The following is a 21,601-nucleotide window of genomic DNA, read 5'->3' on the forward strand; positions in this document are numbered from 1 at the left end:
AGGCAGTTGATTTTATGAAAGGTGTTTTTCTTCTAAATTTTACGACCTATTTTAAATTTAGGGCAAAAATGTTTCATTTCTATTCAATTTTGTTCTATAATGTTCGAATTGGATTGATTTCTACTCTATTATGTAAACGTGCATTTATTAAAAAAAATCAACGGGGCTGATTAATGTGTGTGCTGTGAACGCTGTGTAACTCACACTTCACACCACATGGCAGCTGTCAAACACCAACACCAACACGAGGGTAGGAGAAAAAGTTGGTTGGTGTATTGTATACATGGCCAATGGTTTGGGAGCGTGATGTATTTGATTTTTATTTGAGAATTCTTAATTTTATTAGTTGTAAAATGTAATTAATTATCTGATCAATCAAAAGAACGTCCATAATTTCCATCAAACCTAAAACAATTTGGAAAATTACTAAATTACGCAATATTATTTAACGCTTCTGGGTAAAACACGTCACAACTTTTACATCCACCTAATGCCAAACAGTAAACAGTAGCAAGCGAAAACGCTCGGCACGCACTTCGTTAGCTGGAAAAACATAACCATTCTGGTGGTTTGCTGTGGTGATAAACTTATAATCTAAATATTAAGAGAAAAAAAGCGTCGGATTTAGTGTAAACTATGGAAAATAATGTTCGAACACACGAAGGTAAGTCGTTTGCTTGCTGGTGGTGGTGCGTCCGGGATTGTATCAGCATTCACTCTCGGTTTCTTCCATCTAAACATGCGCTCGTTTTGCTTACAGACATCGAGTCTCATATAAGAGATTTGCAGGCGAAAAAGAAAGAGCTGAACGCGGAAGCGGCAAAGGATAAGGGTGTCGGATTGGCGGACCGTGGCTACTTCGACAGCGATTTCTACGACGGTGATGATACGAACAACAAGTACGAAGGTTATGTTACATCGATCGCACCCAACGACGATGTTGACGATGAGGAGGACGACGGTATGCCCATCGGACGGAACACCCGGCCGATGGGTTACACGGCACCGACGGCACTACTCAACGAGATGGGTCAGGTACGGGTTTGGTAGGGATGGAGGTTTGGTTTTGAGTAGCGCTAATCGAGGTTATTCGTTTGTTTCCAGGGCGAAGATTATGATCCGTTTGCGGACCGACGTCAACCGACGGTGGCAGAGAAGGAGGATGAGTATCGCCAGAAACGCAGACGATTAGTCATTTCGCCGGAGCGTGTGGATCCGTTTGCCGATGGTACGTATATCGTTTCTTTTTTTTCCGCCCCCGTAAAGCATAATTCGAATCACTAATGTGGGTCTTTTTCACAGGAGGCAAAACGCCAGATGTTGGCTCCCGATCGTACACGGAAATTATGCGCGAACAAATGTTGAAAGGCGAAGAAGCAGAGGTGTGTTAATGTAAGTCCCTATACCGACAATCATTTAATTCAATTTTCTTCCTTTCTTTCTGTAGCTGCGCAAAAAAATCCAAGAAAAAGCGAAGGATGGATCGTTGAAGATAAGTGTGGCCGCCAAACCGGCCCCGGTGGAAGCGAAAAAGCGAGGCCGTTGGGATCAGGCAGTCGATGTGCAGTTTGTTGCACCGAAAAAGCTTGCCGTACCGGCGACCCCTACGTGGGATGCAGAGGTAAGTCGTGTAGGCATTTGCTGTTTGGCGCAGGATCTTACATTTCATCTTCATTTGCAGAAAACTCCGGCCGATCATCGCTGGGACGAAACACCCGGACACAAGGGAAGTGAAACGCCGGGCGCAACGCCAAACGTGCGCATCTGGGACGCAACGCCGGCACACGTGTCGGGTGCGGCCACCACACCGGGTCGCGAAACGCCCGCCGAAAAGTCGACCCGTCGCAACCGGTGGGACGAAACGCCGAAAACGGAACGCGAAACACCCGGCCACTCGTGGGCCGAAACACCGCGTGCCGATCGCGTGTCCGGCGATGGTGTGCTGCTGGACGCTACCACACCCGCCTCCAAGCGGCGCTCCCGGTGGGATGAAACCCCGTCCAATGCGACACCGTCCGCGATGACACCGTCGATCGCAATGACCCCGACACCGCACGGTTCGGCGGCAACACCCGGTCACGCAACGCCCCTACTCACGCCGGGTGGTTCGACACCGGTCGGGCATAAGGCGATGGCGATGGCCACACCGACACCGGGCCATCTCGCATCCATGACACCGGAGCAGCTGCAGGCGTACCGCTGGGAGAAGGAAATCGACGAACGCAACCGACCGTTCACGGACGACGAGCTGGACGTGATGTTCCCGCCCGGGTACAAGGTACTGCCGCCACCGGCAGGCTACATACCGATTCGTACGCCGGCCCGCAAGCTGACCGCGACCCCGACACCGATTGCCGGCACACCGGCCGCCTTCTTCATCCAGACCGAGGACAAATCGGCCAAATTTGTCGACAATCAGCCGAAGGGCAATCTGCCGTTCATGAAGCCGGAAGACGCACAGTACTTCGACAAGCTGCTGGTCGAGGTGGACGAAGATTCGCTCAGCCCGGAGGAGCAAAAGGAGCGCAAAATCATGAAGCTGCTGCTGAAGATTAAGAACGGTACGCCCCCGATGCGTAAGGCTGCGCTGCGCCAGATTACGGACAAATCGCGCGAGTTCGGTGCCGGGCCACTGTTTAACCAGATCCTGCCGCTGCTGATGAGCCCGACGCTGGAGGACCAGGAACGCCATCTGCTGGTGAAGGTTATCGATCGCATCCTGTACAAGCTGGACGATCTGGTCCGCCCGTACGTGCACAAGATACTGGTCGTCATCGAACCGCTGCTGATCGACGAGGATTACTATGCGCGCGTGGAAGGGCGTGAGATTATTTCCAACCTGGCAAAGGCGGCCGGTCTGGCGACAATGATCTCCACGATGCGTCCCGACATCGACAACATCGACGAGTACGTGCGTAACACGACGGCCCGCGCGTTTGCTGTCGTAGCGTCCGCGCTCGGCATTCCGTCGCTGCTCCCGTTCTTGAAGGCGGTCTGCAAGAGCAAGAAATCGTGGCAGGCACGCCACACCGGTATTAAGATCGTGCAGCAGATAGCGATCCTGATGGGTTGCGCGATTCTGCCCCACCTGAAGTCGCTGGTTGAAATCATCGAGCACGGGCTGGTGGACGAACAGCAGAAGGTACGCACCATCACGGCTCTCGCCCTAGCGGCGCTGGCCGAGGCGGCCACACCGTACGGTATCGAATCGTTCGACTCGGTGCTGAAGCCGCTGTGGAAAGGCATCCGGACGCATCGGGGTAAGGGTTTGGCGGCGTTCCTGAAAGCCATCGGCTATCTGATCCCGCTGATGGACGCCGAGTACGCGAACTACTACACGCGCGAGGTGATGCTGATTCTGATCCGCGAGTTCCAGTCGCCGGACGAGGAGATGAAGAAGATTGTGCTGAAGGTGGTGAAGCAGTGCTGTGCCACCGATGGTGTGGAGGCGCAGTACATCAAGGAGGAGATATTGCCCCACTTTTTCAAACACTTCTGGAACCACCGGATGGCGCTCGATCGGCGCAACTACCGGCAGCTGGTTGACACGACGGTGGAGATCGCGAACAAGGTCGGCGCGTCCGAGATTATCAACCGCGTGGTGGATGACCTGAAGGATGAGAACGAGCAGTACCGGAAGATGGTGATGGAAACGATCGAGAAGATTATGGCGAACCTTGGCGCGGCCGACATCGATTCGAGGCTGGAGGAGCAGCTGATCGACGGTATACTGTACGCGTTCCAGGAGCAAACGACCGAGGACGTGGTGATGCTGAACGGGTTCGGCACGATCGTGAACCAGCTGAGCAAGCGCGTGAAGCCGTACCTGCCCCAAATCTGCGGTACCATCCTCTGGCGGTTGAACAACAAATCGGCCAAGGTGCGTCAGCAGGCCGCGGATCTGATCTCGCGCATCGCCGTCGTGATGAAGACGTGCCAGGAGGAGAAGCTGATGGGCCATCTCGGGGTGGTGCTGTACGAGTACCTTGGCGAGGAGTACCCGGAGGTGCTCGGCTCCATACTGGGCGCCCTCAAGGCGATCGTGAACGTGATCGGCATGACCAAGATGACGCCCCCGATCAAGGATCTGCTACCCCGGCTGACGCCCATCCTCAAGAACCGGCACGAGAAGGTGCAGGAGAACTGTATCGATCTGGTCGGCCGCATCGCGGATCGGGGCCCGGAGTACGTGTCCGCCCGCGAATGGATGCGCATCTGCTTCGAGCTGCTCGAGCTGCTCAAAGCACACAAGAAAGCGATCCGACGCGCGACCGTCAACACGTTCGGGTACATCGCGAAAGCGATCGGTCCGCACGATGTGCTCGCGACGCTGCTCAACAACCTCAAGGTGCAGGAGCGTCAGAACCGTGTCTGCACAACGGTTGCCATCGCGATCGTGGCCGAAACGTGCCGTCCGTTCACCGTGCTTCCAGCACTCATGAACGAGTACCGCGTGCCGGAGCTGAACGTTCAGAACGGTGTGCTCAAGTCGCTCTCCTTCCTGTTCGAGTACATCGGCGAGATGGGCAAGGACTACATCTACGCCGTCTGTCCGCTGCTCGAGGACGCACTGATGGATCGCGATCTGGTGCACCGGCAGACGGCGTGCGCCGCGATCAAGCACATGTCGCTCGGTGTGTACGGGTTCGGGTGTGAGGACGCGCTCGTCCATCTGCTCAACTACGTGTGGCCAAACATCTTCGAAACGTCGCCCCATCTGGTGCAGGCGTTCATGGATGCGGTCGAGGGGCTGCGGGTAGCGCTCGGACCGATCAAGATACTCCAGTACACGCTGCAGGGCTTGTTCCATCCGTCGCGGAAGGTGCGCGATGTGTACTGGAAGATCTACAACTCGCTGTACATTGGGGCCCAGGATGCGCTTATCGCCGGCTATCCGCGCATTACGAACGATCCGAAAAATCAGTACGTCCGGTACGAGCTGGAGTACAATCTGTAAGCGAACGGAGGCACCATCCCGAGCTGCCTGGCGACCTGGACCCTCGGTATAATCACATTATGTATCGTTTTCTGACTACGCTAGACGATTTAAATCGAGCGTGTCTAAAGGAGGGCGCAACACGTCACCTTCCACATTAGCGCTCCAGCATCTTATTTTCGCTGTCGCATTTCTTCTTAATCATCCCATACATTCTTCGATTTTCTTAGTTGACATTATTGAACGGATTGTGAAATGTTCCACCTGCACGGGAAGTATTTAAGCTTACTGTTCAAGATTCCGCCCTGATTGTCGAGGCGTCGGACAACAAAAGGACAACAATAAAAAATCATCCTAATTATGTCTATGGTAAGGAGATTCGCTCCCTTAAGGAAAACTTTTTTTTCTTAGCGATAGATAAGTATGAAGTATGCAACATCCGATGAGGTGGTAGGACGCTTTCGGTTAGTCACAGACAAGACTGTACGATCGTCAAGAAGTATCGATTTTTGATACCTTGCAGGTAGAGACTAAGTTGGCTAGCTTTATTTACAATAATCTAACTTTCCAGCACGAGGGTGAACGTAGCGACTCACGGTATAAATTAAAGAAACCATCCCTTCCCTTCCACGATCGTCGGCAGACGACATTCGCACAGGTGGAATCGTATGTTCCGTTCCAAGCTGTCCGACACTTATCCTAGGCTAGAGGTTGGCGAGGGTTCGCGACATCGTATGGGTCAGCGGAGGCGGAGGACAACCATCCGGCACGCTACTAACCGGACAGTGGGTTCGCGTTATCCTGGAAGTCGACTTCCGGCTGGAAGCCACCCTCCTTGTCCACGATGTACTTGATCGTCATGAGGCGCCCATCCGGCAACCACACGGAATATCGTCCCGTTACCTGTTGGAAGCCAACCTACGTTAGACACACACACAGGGACATGGGCCGTGGAGCAACCAGCACATACCTTGCCAGCAGTATCTCCTGCTTCATTTTTGTCGAAAAACAGCTGCTTCTCGGGGTCCTTCACCTCGTACTTGTACTCGTACTACAAGACAAAAAAAAAAAGACGATGTAAGTGTAGATGTTGAGAAGGCTAATTCTGGCTCCATTTTTATTCCAAACACTCCGCTTCTTCATCAGATATTCACTCAGTATATCTCTACTTACTGCTTCATATTTCTCTGCCTGCGGTGCCGCCTGCAGACACACCACACACACACCCAGCACCACCCCAACCAACACTAGCACCTTCGGCGACATGATAACACGATCGATAGGAGGACGGATTGGTTGATCGGAAGGACGGCGTCTGTAGATGTTTGACAGCTGACAAATTCGTTCCAGGATCGGTCGGGATAGGTAACACGAAAACTTCACTGGACGCACATTCACGGGTAAGTTCACACAATCACAGTCGTTCGGATGTCTCGGATGTACTGGATGCTACCAACTGCGCACCTATCCGTTATATATAGGACCTTCCTTTTCCCCGTACGTATTCTGCCACCGGTCGCGCCTAAGGGGGAGGACGATCGTGCCGATTGTGTCGGATGGAATCTGCCAATCCCCTTGTTTTCCGAGCTGCCAGTCCGCGTCTGCGTGTGGAACTGGGGTTGGTCCCACGCGCGGCACGACCAGCTCACGACCAGCAGCCTTCCCGTTGGCGGCTGCGTTCGATGCAACCGTCCCGGGAGTTGGATTCGCGTGCGCTGCTCCATCGGTAAGACCTTTGCCATTTAATCTGCTTTATTGAATGGCTTTCGGGCTTCTTGTGTTTGCGTTTCGATGCGATCGTGTAGTTTCAATTAAGCCTAGAACGGGCGTTGTTGTGCTTGAGGTTTTAGGTTGGTTGTCTAAAAACATTTACCATGGTGCACTTGGAATGCTATCGTCCGCTTTAGCTGACACCACGTGTAGGAACAGGTGGAACAAGCTCTTTAAACTTTGGCTATCTCTCTCATTCAAGTATCTCTCTCTCTCTCTCTCTCTCTCTGGGTATCCAGCTCTTTATTCACCAAATTTTATCTTAATAGCCCTACTTTAAAACATCATCTCCAGCTCAGATTCGGGCATGTGCTCCGGTTTCAAAGTTATCCCACGATCTTCATTTGAATATGTTCTGCGCCATGTACAGACGATGGCCGATTACAAATGTCATCCTAAGGTGCGATCCGAATACCTGCCCTAAATAGAGAATGAAGCCCACCTTCGGCAATGCGCGAACGAAACACCGACCACCATTCTGGTTGGGAAGAACGAATCTGCAGCTATCTTCACTTACCTTGACGACATACACACAATGCTATGCAAGCATTATGCCTGAGTCTGAGGGCGCCAGCCGGTGAGAAGCATGCGAGGAATGCATTTTATTGAAACCGTAGCATGCCCCATACCTTCCTTCCTGTGATCCTCACCAGTGGCCCCATTTTCGGAAAGGGGACTGACGGGGCGGCCGTGAGAGAGAGAGAGAGGGGGGCTGTGTAAATGCCGGCTCGATCACGATGATGGTTGATGCGCACCGTGTCATTCGCTTATCCCGCTCACATCTGGTGGAACACGGGACCGTGAACGGCGAAGGGCTTTAAGGGTGGACGATTTTTTGATGCACCGAGTAAGACGTTGAGTCGTGCGGCGTTCGAACAACGAGATGAGACGATTTTTATGGGCGAAGTGCTGATTGACTTGAAAGAAGAAGAAAAAAAAAAGAGTTCTCTTGCTAGGTGCGGGATGTGTGCTACTGCTGTAGGAAATTCCATTTAATGTCACCAAATTCGTATCAGGAGTTCAAGTTGCTCAGTAACTTTATTAGTTGCTCAGTAAGAAATTCTGACTGCTAGTAGAGATACGAAGGAGAGGTCCGATCGATATGAATTAGACAAGCATGTCTTTCTCGCCTATACTTGAGAAAAAATTATCATAACTTTGTTTTGGAAGTTATTGAGCAATTATAGGTGAGGAAAAATGGATTCGTCAGGGTAAGGTTTTGTAGCAAAGTCGCTATTGAATCTCAAAATGTTATACTTTCCAGTCAACAAATGATCCTAGAAATTCTAGTTGCAAGTAGACATTCGAAGAAGAAGTCCAGTTGATATTAATTAGACTAGAGTATTGGCTACATGGACTCCCAGTCCTAGAAATGGTCCCATGGACATGAATTATTCCTAGGTTATTAGGTACAAAACCTTATCATGAAGAATCCAGTAACTAGCAAGTATAGCTCAGTAACCTAGAAACAAAAAAATAAGTTACTTTCTAGTCAACCGTGGTCCCAGGAACTCTGGAACTCTGGAGAGACTTGAAGGAATGTTCCAATTAGTCTATCATCTTAGCGAAACTTCCAGTCTCTCCTGCCTATACTTGCTCAGTAACTTCAAAAAATGGTGTGGATGCAAGTCTAATGTACTAGCTACAAAAGCTTCTCCTGGAGAATCCAGTCTTCGCGCCTAAACTTGCTCAGTAACTTCAAAATAATATAATGGTAATTTGTAGACAACAATAGCCTCAGAAACTCTGGTAGACATATGCGGTAGTAGAAATTTGAAGGAAAGGTCCAATCGACATGATTTAGTCTTTCTTTTCTTCGACATGATTTAGTTTTTCTTCTTTGGCTTAACGACCTCTTAGGTCATGCCTGCCATTTCTGGCTTACTAGACTTAATGATACCGACTTAATGATACGTAGTTGGATAGTCAGTCCTCCCTACGGAAGAACGGTCCGGATGGGATTTGAACATCGGAAAGCTTCTCGTGAAGAATCCAGTCTTTCCCGCCTATTCTTGCTCAGCAACTTAAAAAATGGCGTGGCTCTGTCCTAGAAACTCTGGATGCAAGTCTAGTGGATTAGCTACAAAATCTTCTCCTGGAGAATCCAGTCTTCTCGCCTAAACTTGCTCAGTAACTTCAAAATAATATAATGTTAATTTCTAATCAACATTAGCCTCAGAAACTCTGGTAGGCATTTGAAGGAGAGTTTCAATCCACATGAATTCGCCATGGGTATTAACTTTAAAATATTCACCTAAAGAATCCAGTCTCTCTCGCCTATACAAATGAGTCCAGTCTTATAGAGACAAGTCGTATGTCCCGACCCTACATCGAAGTAGTTAAAAAGTAATTATCACACGAAAAAACAGCAAAACAAAACCTCCCACCTAAAAAGGAAGTGAGCCTGTGTACATTCTTGGACGATGTCATCAGCAACCGTATTTCCCACACGAACACTAGTATCTACGTATGGTAGCTGCTCTGCTTTTCCTGTTGTTAACTTCACAAGCCTGAGCCCTGAGTTCCAACAGGGAACACAACCGAATGGCACGTACAAAAAAATGATAGAGCTGACACAGTGACAAGCGTCGTTTTAGGTCGCTCGAGAGGAGGGAAATCCACTTCGTTGTGAGGGGGCCCGGGTATCGGAAGCATTGGACGGAGCCCAGGCAAGCAGAACAACACAACAGCCAAACGAACGGTATGGCACGCAACCGACTGTACTTCCGGCACGGCGGAATATCTGCGTCAGTAGATTGTTTTGCTCTTAGAATCACGCCTGTGGGGCAGATCATCTCCGGGGTCATGTGGCAGACCCGGACCAATATACCTGTCTCAACATATTAAGAACGCATAGCAGTCAGATTTTTGTGCGAGCTCGTACACAGGGAGATCAGATCTCTGGACGTGTCATCAGGTTGGGGCGCTCCACAGAAGAAAAAAAAACAAAACGATTTGGCCCTTTCCAGTCTCCCGTCCAGTGGGAAATCTTGTCTGTCAGGTCACTCTGGTCCAGTCAGACAGCCCTCCAAAAACGGGGGGGAGGGGGTGGGGGTATAACAATAGACCCTAAAACCAGAGACAACAGAGGACGCTAGCCATCGAGAGCCAGTAAAATAGAGAGAAAGCATCTCGCTTGGAACTTCGCCAACCAACCCTACCCCAAAAAAAAATCACGCGTGTGTGTGTGTGGGGTGTGTGTCGAGTGTTTCGCGCGGCTACAATTTCCACGCAAGTAATGCGCGGCTTCCAGTGCGATTCGTAGGTCCGTGGCGCAAGCACGTGCTCTCGAATGCGTGTGCGGGGTGCGCGCGCTTTGCTGAGCACACATCCGCTTTTCTTCACGTTCTTCTGGTCGGGCGGTGGTGTTCAGTGTTCGGTATCTCACGTTCCAGCAGCAGCAGCAGCAGCAGCAGGTTCGGGTCGGTGTCGGGGTGAGTCGCGCCCGGACAAACCCCTTTGTGTGTGCCCTCGATGATGTGCCGAGAGATGCGCTTTAAACCTACGAGAACTCGTCCCGCTTCTGGTGCCGCCACCGTTGTGGAGTTCGCCGAGGGTCTCTACCGTTCCAGGGTATTAGGGGCTTAGGTAAGAGTGTGTTGGCGGAGGGGAGAAAAAAAAGGGAAATAGAAGCGATTTTCCTTTCCACGCTGAGTAGACCGTTGCGTGTGTGTGTGTGGATGCCATTTGCGTTGTGTTATGCGCTTTGTTTTGTTTACGGGGTGCATGTGCGTGTTTGTGTGTAAATATTGAAGAGCGAGAGAGAGACCCACACAGGTCAGGTGTTGGCAGATGCCTTGCTGTGTCCGAGTGAAGTACGGGTTAATGTGCCGCCGAGTGTAGCGTATGCGTGATCTGGCAGTGTTGCCCAAAGTGGCCCGAAGTCGCTGACGGACAGGTTGCAGGTACAGGTGTGTGATGCAAAAGCTGGTAGCCATCACACACACGGAGTCGTCCAGTTGATGCAAGGTCCAAGGTATTTTGCTGACTTCAATTTCAGTCTGGTTGGCTGACGTTGGCTGTTCGACGCGATACGAATCCACCAATCATATGCCGCTCAATCAAACGTCTACGATCAAATAGCTTACATCAGCTAACGCTGAGAATTCCTGGATTTTTAATTTTTGTGACTACATCAAACAAGTCCATATTGACAGCTGAGCTCAACGTGGTGTTGGCAGTGTTAATCGTAAAGCTGGTTAAACATGCCCGTGATACGCTACCAATGCTCATACGAATCGAAGTGTTCGCATTACAAATACCTCTATAAGTGGCCCTGCGTGTGGACGAAAACTGTCCAGTAAACGTATGAGCCTAGTCCACTATAGGTCTATTAGGCCGACTCACTCTACAAAGCTGCTCTGTTTAGAAAGCTTTTTTTAGGGGACAGAAGCCAGACGTTAGAGTAGTAACATGAGGCTCCTAAACTTTGCGAAGAGTGCAGTAGAAACTTGATCTCATTATTCCATCTTATCAATCGCCTCCATAAAAAGAAGGCTCGGAAAATCTTTTTGAAACCTTTAGAGGTTAGAATCGAGTGACATCAGAGTAGCAACGTCTTGAGAGGCCAAGTGTTCGCCTGTGTCCGGTAGGAACATGATCTCAATATTCTTTCTGATAAATTGACTCCACAGAAAGAAGGCTCTGAAGATCTTTTTGGGAACTTACTTGAGAGGTTAGAAGCCAGCTATTAGAGTAGCAACGGAAGGCTCTAAGAAGTCGCGTGTGGACTTTTTCATCAAAGTCACGAAGGCTATAAATAGCAGGCTCGAGGTTTTTGAGCCCAAGAAGAAGAGGAATAAGCCGATGAGCTTTAGCTTAAATAACGATCTTGTAGGCGCCTTGTCGCCAAACCATGATTATCCTCTTAGAATCTCTTCTCTTGGTGCATTGATTTTACAACCTCGGAAGATCTTGGTCTGCCATTACTGGCTTCCTTGACATGATTAAACTCATAGCTGCATAGGCAGTCCTGCGTATGGTGAGACGGACAGGACCGGATATTGAATCTCATCCGGATCGTCTACCCTATACGCAAGACTGATTATCCAGCTACGGATAAAGCTAGTCAAGCAAGCTTCAAAGTTGTAGTGCCAGAGAAGAAAAGAAACATCAGACGAAACTGAGTACGTTAGGATATATCCTCTCGACACTTTGACAGCGGTATCACACGATCATCTAAGTTCGTCAGAGTATATCCTGAGAGATCAGGACAACAGGCTAGAATCCGACCATTAGACACTTGCGCTTGGACTCACTAGAAGCTGCAGGATTGCTGGACCATTATTAACACTCTCCACAAATGCAAATTCGATCCTGGTGATCTTCCATAATATCCAGAATCCAGTATCTCCCCGCTCAGTAGTCGAGAGCACTGAGAGCGCTACTTATCGAATTTAGTCTTCCATAGTATCATGTCGCAACTTTTGCATTCACCCTTCCACGTACACGCACACCAAATATATCGGTGACACCTGAGTACGATGCTTTGTAAACGAGGGTGGTCGTTGGTGACGGTGCCGGGCACACAATCACAGCAATACACAACACACTCAAACGGTGTGGCTTATGTGTTGGGATCAGGTTCTAGAGGTGCTAAAATCGATGCGTGACAGTGTCATCTCAATTGCAGTCGCGATCAGATGGTGTGGCCAACTAGGAACAGGTGTTAATGAAGACTGCACACATGACGACGGACTAGATTTCTAGGGGCAGCTTGACTTGGTAATTGACTGTCCTCCTTTTTTGTTATTCTAAGTGCGAAGAAAGCGGGCAAAGTGAGAGTACAGAATCCGTGTGTTACGTGACGATCGACAGCACAACAAAAGGCAACACCTGCCAAAGAAAATGGCGCTCAAGCGAATCTCGGTGAAATGTTGGCCGATTGCAAAATGAAGTTGATTGGGAAACACTCCGCAACCGAAAAGTGATCTACATTAAATCAATTCCGTCCAGCCCGCGTGTTGTGCCACACACTTTCCATCTCATTTGCCGTTCTACGCTGGATCACGCTCGGAACGCATCAGATAGGAAAGTGAAACTGCTCCGGTAGTTCCGTAGATTCCGCAGGAGAGAGCGAGAGGGAGCAATAAATCCAAAAACACATCAGTTCCCCCAAAACAAAAAATCCATTTTGGACATTTGAAAGCGGCGGCCCGACGGCACGGGACTTCCCGAGTGGGACCTCCGGAGCGGTGGATATAATGTCTGCCAGAGTCAGTCCAGGTTGCATAAATATCTTAAGCACGCAATAAATATCTTAGCCCAGCTCCTGGTGGGCAGTGGCGAGAGAGACTGGAGGTGGAACGGGGAAAACGGCATCGAAGCAAAACCAATTAAATTGCTCGCGCGCGGGGCTGTGTGCATGTATCAACATAGCCGAGACCTCGAAGGCTCGCCGCTTAGCTAGTGAGGTTAGGTTAGGCGAAACTAACGATGAAATAATGTACAATTTAGTAATGGGGGGGGGGGGGGGGGGGGCTTCTTGCCATTCTTTTGGTTGGCTTTCTTTTCGACAATCGGCATGCTATTAGCCAAGCTTGAGGATTTGTGTTTTCGTGAGCGTTGTTAATCGCGCAGAGTAGTGCGTATGTGGTTTGCGGTTGTCTAAAGGATAAGATCTGCCGAGGTTCAGACCACCATCTCGGGCGCTGACGCGCATTATCCGGACCAAGATTTTACAGGTCCCACCAACCAACTCTTCTGTACCTCAATTCTCTCTCTCTCTCTTCTAGATACTTCTACTGCTGTGACTTGATCGTGACACTAACAACACGCACATCAGAGTTTGCCTCACCAGCCAATAAATTACACCTCGCCCAAAAATGAAGAAATTCATGACAACTAAAGTGTCTGCCGTCGTCCCAACCACACCGTCACCGACGCCATCGCCGTCAATGTTTTCCTTCGATGCGATGGTGCTCCAGCAGGCAGCAGATCGCAATGGAAGTTCCACGTCACCGGGCATACCGGAACGCAACGAGGACAACGACACGAACGGTGACGATGAGGACGACACCGGCAGTATGCCAAGTGTCCGACAGCCACCACCAACACCAACCGCCATCCTAGCGTCGAATACGATCGAGCCGAAAGATTTGGGCAAACCAGCGAAAGGATCGGGACGGGTCCTAGCAGCCGACACACCAACGTCATCTACCACCACCTCGTCCACCGGTGTGGTAAAGATGTGTGGCTACTTAAAAAAGAAAAGGAATGTAAGTTCTGAAGCTATCATCCGGAGTGGGTCCTCACTAATCTTTGGTGGTTTGCTTTTTGGACAGAAAATGGGTGGATGGCGAAAGCTGTTCTTCATACTCCAGAATCAACTACTGCTGTCGTACTCGTCGCGCGATGACTACGAGAAGAAGCTGGCACCGTTTAAGGACATCATCAATCTGGTACCGGGGACGGTCATTATCCCAACCACTGGACCGCGTTTCACCATCGAAACGAACTCCAAGCTTATGTATACATTCGTGAGTAGACGGTCGGCCGACAAACGTTACGGCGTTACGGTTTTGCATTGCGTTCTCCTTCCAGCGCTGTGACGATCATCGTAGCTGCTCCGAATGGATAATGGCACTGCTAGACAGCTTGACCGTGGCGAACGGAGGCATCAGTGCGGACCGCAACTTCAGGTAACGCCATCGTACGGCGAAAGCATCCCAAATTACTCTCTGCTCCATTCGACTCCAAATCATTCGTTTGCAATCTGGTGTTTTTTTTTGGGTGGGGAATTTTCGTACAGCTTGCATAATAGCTTCCAGCGTGCCACGTTACCACTAGCGTCGTTTTCGTTGCCATCGAACTGTAAACCGTTTGCCGGTATCATTAGCCGGCCGTGTGGGCCAGCCCCGCTGGGGGTAAAGAAGCGGGCTCCGCAGCCGCCGAGCCGTCCGGGACCGCCGAAGCCACCGCGCAGCTTCAGCGCGGAAGCTTCCGACCGGTACCGGATGTGTGGGCCGGACCGAGAATCCATGGACAAGGATGATCTTAACAATAATGTACTGAAGGTGGTACGCCCGAACGGTAGTACCGCACACGAAGACAGGAAGTCGTTGGCTACCGAAAGCCGTTCGAACTTGCTGCGGGATAGTGATACCAAAGTGGCCGGTACTGGAGGACCTGATGAGCCTAGGTAAGTAGACCTTGTCTAGTATGAATTCAAGGGGTCTCACGCTTATCTCTAGGCGAATACGAATAGACCTTCCTGTAGAACTATCATAGCTAGATAAAGCAGCTTCTCACTTCTACACCGTTAAAACGAACAACTCAATGTAACCTTGTTGTCCTGTTAAGAATTCTGAGGACTTTTGATGCCACTTTGATTCCCTTGCCGTATACGGTCTAGAACTCTGGTTGAAGTTGATGCTCAGGAAAGGTAGCTGATGTCTTGATGAAGAGACAGCTAGCCGGACCTAGCCGTACTTTACCGACCCTTGGTCCAGCAGGCCTCTAATCCAACAAGAAGGAGGAGGTCTTCAGTTGAGGGCACTAAACAAATCAAAGCTGGCTTTATGTTGATGTTGAAGGGTCTAGCTGACTGTACTGTTTCTGATTCCGGACACGGTTTATAAACAGTTCGCTAACTGACACTAATCAGTCACTCAATTGGTAGTCTTTTTTTTTTCTTCTACCTGGTCAAACAAACCAGATCCAGATCCTTTCGAACCTGGCCTGCGCCATCTTGTTGTTGCTTGAAAGTGTTTTGCAGCGCGCGGGGGGAAAAACAACGTAAGCAACACTGAAGCTGTTGCCGCCGCCCGCTGGTAAACAATTTTCCACGATAAACAAAAACACCCATCAACGTAGGGCGGAGATGCTCTTTTATAAATAGAAGTAACGATAACAAAAAAGAAAACATAGGCCAAAGGTTTACAAAGGCCTGCCCGCTGCATGCACATGTCCCGAGCCCCAGACAGAAGGGTATAAAGCACGGATGTGTGTGTCTGCTGCCTCCGTTGCTGTACCGTGTCCTCCTCCTGATGCGACCCTCTGAGTAAAGAAAATCTCAAACTCCACCGAATGTGCAGACATGGTACGGGGGGAGCCTTTTAGATGGGCTGATGCCCGGAACGTGTCACATAAAGTGTTTGGCTGTGTGTGTGTGTGTGTGTGTGTGTGTGTGTGTGTGTGTGTGTGTGCGTCTTCAAGGGCACCCGTTCCACCCTCTTAACCCCTGACAATCACCAACAGCAGCGAGGGAGCAGCTAGTACAAAGGGGGAGGGGATACTGTGTTGAACCGGAGACTGATGCGAGCAAACAGACCGTGTCGGGTCTGCATTTAAAAATGCTCATGCTTTTATAATCGATACAGATTGCAACAAACAGTCTAGTCTACTGCTGCTAGTCCTCGACCACCCCATCAAAATGCACAGTGAGACATTCGCAGCGAACATTAGGCTCAAATTTGAAAGTATTGCTTTGAGGATAGAGCGAATCCCGAACGGAACCTGTTCAATATCTCTTCTTCGTTGGCTCTACAACCTCTAGAGGACCCGGTTTGCCATTTCTGGCTTCCTTGACTTGACTTACACTCGTCAGAAGAAGCCAAGCGAAGCCAAGAAGAGTCCAGCATTAGAAGTCCAGACTCTACCGACTTGGCCGTACCAAATGCACCGGATAATTGAAGTCACGGAAGCTAAAAATGGCAGACCCCACCAAGATTTCGTACTGCCAACGAGAAGCGGACCAGCACAGAAAAAAAACTAAAGTTGGAAGTTAAAGTCAAATTTTGGTCTTTGGACCCCTATCAAACTCGCCCACTGTGCCTCAATGTGTCTGGGGTGGAGTTTGTTTCTAACCAAAATCCTTTCCAAAAAAAAACTCAAGATTGGATGCTTACAAAACTCTGTTACAAAAAGGTTTGTTTGCTTACCAAACTCTGTTGCTTCAGCTGGCCACTCAAACAGAACAGACCAGCTTTAATATTGTTTTTTTTCCTATAGTCCTAGTTGGTTTCGTGGTGGTGACCTTGACGATGACTAGATAGACAGCAGGAAGTAACTGCAACTGCATCGGTTTCACTTGTTTGCACGCAATGTGTGTTTCGTGTGTGATTGCTATTAACCAATTGCCTTACAACACTTTCGCCGCCATGATGCTTGATCAATTTCTCTCTTCCGTTCCACCGAGATTGCATAATCTAAAACAGCTCGTGCTCGGAACGAACATCGGGAAAGTTAATCAAAACTAGACCAGACCACATCAAGATCAGCTCCAGCGTTTCTGCCCGTCTCCACTTGAGATGCGTTCTTGGGCCATCCAGCACGCTCAAGTACCTCGGTGCATAGCAAAATCGAGAAGAGCAAAGAGGGAAGGAAAGACATAAAGAGGAGTCGGGAGGGAGGTCTCTGCATCTGCTTCGGCATACATTAACCCGTCTCAATAGCTGTGGATGCAGCATCCATTCTTTCTATGCTCTGTTGTACCCGGGCGTGCAGAGAGTCGTGAGGGGGTGGAAGGAGCACAGAGGCCAGCACAAGAACTTCTTCATACCCTCGTTATTTACTTCCGGAGTCGCTCTGGCACTATGGGATTTCTTGTTGGATGAGTTATTCTTAAAGTCCTCTAAATTCTGGCGTTATCTTGAAGTCTTGGAAATTTTGAATTGCCTCGTCTAAGTCTCCTTTTTATCAATATCCGAAAGGGAGCAACTCTTTTCGCGATATTCTCTTGTACTCTGGATATCTCTGGACGGAAACAAACAGTTCGTCCTCCAAAACCCAACTCCGGTTCCATAGTGTCTAGACAAGAAATTGAAAAAAAGGCTGGGGTTTATTCTATATTTATATCCCCTGCTTTCTGTTCTGTTTCTGGTCCGGGGTTTTTTTTCTTCTTCCCCCTATCCGGCGTGCATCATCAAACAATGCAAACACAGACGGTCGCCGGAGTCTGCCGTCGTCCCGCTGGAAGCAGCGAAAGACACCAAACCAGACCAATCGACGAGGGGTCGCACGGAACTGCGGGATCGTCCAGAGCACTGCGTCAAGAGTGCAGCAGTTGACGGAGTGGATGGAGCAGCCAGCGCGAACGGGACGGGGGAGGAGAGGGCGGAACGGCACGACCGACGACCGAGGCAGCAGATATTTCGGCTGCATCAGGATGTTGTTTGGAGCAAATCACACCACCAGTCGATGGATGTGTGCCGCATCAACAGCATGTTTAACGAGCGTCAACCATCGCTGACGGCGAGCGTGCAGCCGTCTGTGGGTGAATGTACTACTACCGCTACGATCAAATCTACTGCAAGGTACGCCGGTCACTTGTAAGCCTCTGCAAATACGACTTACGAATTGTTGTCTACTTACAGTTTACCGTCCGCCAGTGGTAGCGTCCCGGATAGAGCGCCATCTTGCAATTTGCACGTGTACGAGGAGGTTGGTGTTTCCGGTGTACTGATGGAACCCGAACCGATCTATGCGGTGGTGGATGTGCGTGCCAAACGATCGCGTCGGCTAGCCCGCACCCTGGACACCGGCGCGGACGAGCCGGACGGTCGGGTTAATGGTGGCCGGAAGGTGTCCGTATCGTTGCCCCAGATTTCCGACGGTGTCGAGCTGGTGACGGTGACGGAACGCCGACCGGTGGCGGCACGAAGCTGCAGCAACTACGACGACTACGAGGACGTTAACTATCTGTTCGAGACGCGCCGATCGGTGGCCGGCGGTACCGAGACGGACAGTGTCGGGACGAACGGTTCGCACGATCCACTGCCAACCCATCATCGGCAGGAACCGTACGATGCTGTGGATGAGCATATCTACGAGCCGGTTAGTATCTCGCCACTAGTCTCAAAACATTCTTAACGCTGGTCCAATTTCCTTTCGGTAGATTCAAGTCTCCGACCGGATACCGTCCGTAACGACCGGTTCCTCCTCATCGCTGCCCGCGCCAACCGAACATCACCACAACCACGGACTGTGGCGACAGTTGAAGCGGATGCAGCTGCAAGGATCCTGGCGTCGGTTGACGCTCCGAACCGGTACCACACCGGCCCCACCAAAGCCACAATCCGGGGCCTCATCGCCACCACCACCTGCCAGCACCCGATCGGCGACCGTAACGGCGCTCGAGGGATTAGGCCGCCGGTTTGACAGTCACCGGCGTTCGATCAAAAAGCGCATCAAGAACCTGTGCGAACGTATCGATCCGATCCCGTCGGCTACATCCAGCACCGGTCGCCAGCCGTCACCGAACGATGTCGCACCGGAACCGGCCACAGCGATCGCACCGGAACCGTCCACCACCGGCGTACAGTCACGCAAATCCGTATCGCTTGACAGTTTCCTGCTGGCGAAGGGCCACCAGGGACGGCCCGTACCGAAGTACTAGATCAAGTTTTTATTTTTAAACCCCGGCGGTACCGGAGTATCGGACACATTATTTGCCAGATAGGTAAGGGTAAGAATTTTATGTTATTTGTAGCAGAGCAAGACACGGTTACACCGGCACGGTGTAACGAAGTGGTAAATAAAAGCAAGATTTTGTAATTGGATAATGCGAGGTAGAGAGTCGGTTAAGCCTGATTGGGAAACCATCCAGGGAGTCCAAGCAACTATTCTTGGGTATTGGGGGCCTGTCATTTCAGCTATTGAAGTCTAAGATGACATCTCTACTACTCACGACAATAGCCGGTGAAACCGTAGTTGAAGTAGGCGGCCGCTAAGGGTCCTGTCATCCAAGAGGCTCATCATCGTCTGAGAGACCTCGTTCAAACAACTTCGTCCAAGCGGCCACGAGCTGTAGCATCACCGGGAGAATGATTCGCTAGTAGCTCTCCGCCGTCCAGAATACAGACAAGCTAGGCTGTGGGCCAGGGTTGTCAAAACTACTACAACCAACATCAGACATGTCAGAATGAAAATGATAGAGAAACCTTCGGAACCAAGGGTCGTCAATGGGGAATTTTTGAAGCACTAAAATTGAATAAATATCGTTAGGGCTAGACAAGGAGACACCCTCAGTAATAATATCGCACCCAATCTAGCAACGTACTTTTGCCCGTATTTATTTGCAAAACTAAAAATCTCTCACATACCTCTAGCTGGTAGAAAAGAAAAACAAACCTAAGTTTCCCTCTCTCTCTTCTGCTCATGCTTGATATTTGGTTTTTGCTGCTGATTGCCTGGAAATGATTCGTGCCGTATTAAACCTTTTTTTTCGTTTACTTTTTCTCTTTACATATCCATACTTTGTTAATTGTTTTGCTCTGTACATGGGAGTTAAGTTTAGCTGGACTGGTTGATTTCCAACCAACTTCAGCTATGATTTGTTTTAGTAGAAAAAAAACAGATTTTTTGCAAAGTATTGTCGTAGCAACATGAGTTGGAAATTTTTTCGGTGGATTATCAAGCCCATACGAAGAGAAGATTGAAAACGTGCGGTTTTCCATAATTGATCAGCTTCCAGTTTTGTGTTTGTCTATTGCAATCCATGTTCCCTGCGTTTGTGTTTTCTCCCTGCCAGTTACTATTTCTTTTTTAGTGTTTAGCGTTAAACAAACAGGACTTCAGTGTGGTTCTGTTTTTAATTTGAATTGAATCGAATCAGTTCCAGTGTCAACTATTCCGTCCATGTTGCTTCTTTATCACAGGCAATCATTTGTTCACTTTTTTGTTTTAGGAATCAGGTGCATCTTCTGTGTTTTGGGTTTAAATTATGAAGAAGTTCCACGTTATATCACACACTTCCGCCAAACATCCAATTTTTAATCCAATAGGTGAGTATTACGAGAATAATGACGGAACGTTGGAATGGCGTAAAATTAGCTTCTAATGTTTACACATTCATACAGCGTGCTTTGCTTATGGTTAATTTAAATGACACACTCTGCCCTAAATGGAGCTACACTTTGAAGTATCGTTGGGTTTTAAGCAAGAAAATCCTCATTAATAGTACAGGACGGCTGGAGAAAACCATGTACAGTATGCGAAAGTGATTTGTAGCTAGAAACAATTTTTGAAGTAACTATTTACATATTTTACACATTTCATCCAGTCCAGAAGAGCAAACTAAAAGGGGGAATATTTCCTACAACAGAGAATTATTAGCCAACTATGACACATATCTATTCGAAAATGTTCGAAAATTACGTTTATCAACGGCTAAAGGTCAGTTTGCTTAAAATTCTAAATAACAAAAGAAAATATAATAAACGCGGTAAAAATGAAATATTTTGGGGGTATTTTCCAACTAGTTTGACAACACTGGCTGCCCGGTGAAAAAGTTACTCACAAACAGTATACTAGTACATACAGGAGCACCTACAGGACGATTAGTAAACAACGAAAGAGGAGACTTATTTTACAGGGTTTCTCGGAGCATTTCGAACGCGTTATTTTTTTAATATTTTTGTTCGCGTCCCACAGATTTTTAACCATTTTTTCTCAAATTTTTCTCAAAGGATAATGAGGTTGGATGAATGTTTTAGTCGTACGACTAAGTTATGTAAACTGAGCAGTGATACCGGCCAGATTGAACACTTTCATCGAGCCTACCCCAGTGCTGTCAAACCATTTTTGCACAGTGCAAACCACAGGTAGGACATACAATTGGAAGCAGGAAAATATTACTTTGTTTTAAAGTATTGCTACAAGTTATTGTCGGCATACATAAAATGGCTTAAAATTCAAACTACAAAAGAAAAAAAATATATTCTCGTCAGGATATTTCCTTTTTATACCCATTTCGATCATTTCTTCTTTTGTGTTAATTAAAGGGATATGAATTTTAAAAATAACTCTTTATCATGACTAAATGGAAGCATATTTGTACGTGGAGTTCACGCACGATCAAAATGATTCAATATAAAATTATTAATATATTGCTTTCCGAATTTAATGGATGGCGCAATGGAAATAACGGAGTGTTCCTGATTATTATTGTCCACA

General features: G+C 48.9%; 3 protein-coding genes across 5 annotated transcripts; 2 read left to right on the forward strand and 1 right to left on the reverse strand.

Annotated features, from left to right (window-relative positions):
* The first annotated feature begins 360 nt into the window (after positions 1–360).
* On the forward strand, positions 361–5,309 carry LOC118504717 (splicing factor 3B subunit 1-like). The gene is made up of 6 exons (XM_036039560.1): positions 361–664; positions 761–1,035; positions 1,105–1,228; positions 1,303–1,382; positions 1,448–1,621; positions 1,682–5,309. The coding sequence occupies exons 1-6, from the start codon at positions 637–639 to the stop codon at positions 4,955–4,957; spliced, it is 3,957 nt and encodes a 1,318-aa protein (XP_035895453.1). The 5' UTR covers positions 361–636; the 3' UTR covers positions 4,958–5,309.
* Positions 5,310–5,438: 129 nt separating this feature from the next.
* Positions 5,439–6,420, reverse strand: LOC118504800 (pro-resilin-like). Its single transcript, XM_036039785.1, has 3 exons — positions 6,110–6,420; positions 5,907–5,987; positions 5,439–5,839 (listed from the first exon to the last, which is right to left on the reverse strand). Exons 1-3 carry the CDS (start codon positions 6,200–6,202, stop codon positions 5,711–5,713), a joined length of 303 nt encoding a protein of 100 aa, XP_035895678.1. The 5' UTR covers positions 6,203–6,420; the 3' UTR covers positions 5,439–5,710.
* A 3,542-nt stretch (positions 6,421–9,962) lies between these two features.
* On the forward strand, positions 9,963–19,218 carry LOC118504733. Of its 3 annotated transcripts, none has more exons than XM_036039615.1 (8): positions 9,963–10,294; positions 13,441–13,923; positions 13,990–14,184; positions 14,249–14,346; positions 14,457–14,846; positions 17,590–17,961; positions 18,022–18,481; positions 18,543–19,218. In XM_036039615.1, exons 2-8 carry the CDS (start codon positions 13,531–13,533, stop codon positions 19,041–19,043), a joined length of 2,409 nt encoding a protein of 802 aa, XP_035895508.1. In that variant the 5' UTR covers positions 9,963–10,294; positions 13,441–13,530; the 3' UTR covers positions 19,044–19,218. The 3 variants fall into 3 exon arrangements, with proteins under 3 accessions (XP_035895508.1, XP_035895518.1, XP_035895498.1); XM_036039625.1 differs by lacking the exon at positions 9,963–10,294 and adding an exon at positions 10,472–10,682; XM_036039605.1 differs by lacking the exon at positions 9,963–10,294 and adding an exon at positions 12,270–12,430.
* Positions 19,219–21,601: the final 2,383 nt, after the last annotated feature.

This window comes from Anopheles stephensi, chromosome X (genome assembly GCF_013141755.1).
Source record: "Anopheles stephensi strain Indian chromosome X, UCI_ANSTEP_V1.0, whole genome shotgun sequence".
In the NCBI taxonomy this organism is placed as follows: domain Eukaryota; kingdom Metazoa; phylum Arthropoda; class Insecta; order Diptera; family Culicidae; genus Anopheles; species Anopheles stephensi.

Bases quoted from the DNA above. Each gene is read 5' to 3' on its own strand.
- LOC118504800 (XM_036039785.1), bottom strand. From the start codon at position 6,202: ATGTCGCCGAAGGTGCTAGTGTTGGTTGGGGTGGTGCTGGGTGTGTGT. The intron at 5,988-6,109 runs GTAAGTAGAGAT...TTTGTCTTGTAG, and splicing joins AGGCAGAGAAATATGAAGCA to TACGAGTACAAGTACGAGGT. The intron at 5,840-5,906 runs GTATGTGCTGGT...GGCTTCCAACAG, and splicing joins CAGGAGATACTGCTGGCAAG to GTAACGGGACGATATTCCGT.
- LOC118504717 (XM_036039560.1), top strand. From the start codon at position 637: ATGGAAAATAATGTTCGAACACACGAAG. The intron at 1,229-1,302 runs GTACGTATATCG...TCTTTTTCACAG, and splicing joins TGTGGATCCGTTTGCCGATG to GAGGCAAAACGCCAGATGTT. The intron at 1,622-1,681 runs GTAAGTCGTGTA...CTTCATTTGCAG, and splicing joins CCCCTACGTGGGATGCAGAG to AAAACTCCGGCCGATCATCG.
- LOC118504733 (XM_036039615.1), top strand. From the start codon at position 13,531: ATGAAGAAATTCATGACAACTAAAGTGTCTGCCGTCGTCCCAACCACA. The intron at 14,347-14,456 runs GTAACGCCATCG...ATTTTCGTACAG, and splicing joins AGTGCGGACCGCAACTTCAG to CTTGCATAATAGCTTCCAGC. The intron at 18,482-18,542 runs GTTAGTATCTCG...TCCTTTCGGTAG, and splicing joins ATGAGCATATCTACGAGCCG to ATTCAAGTCTCCGACCGGAT.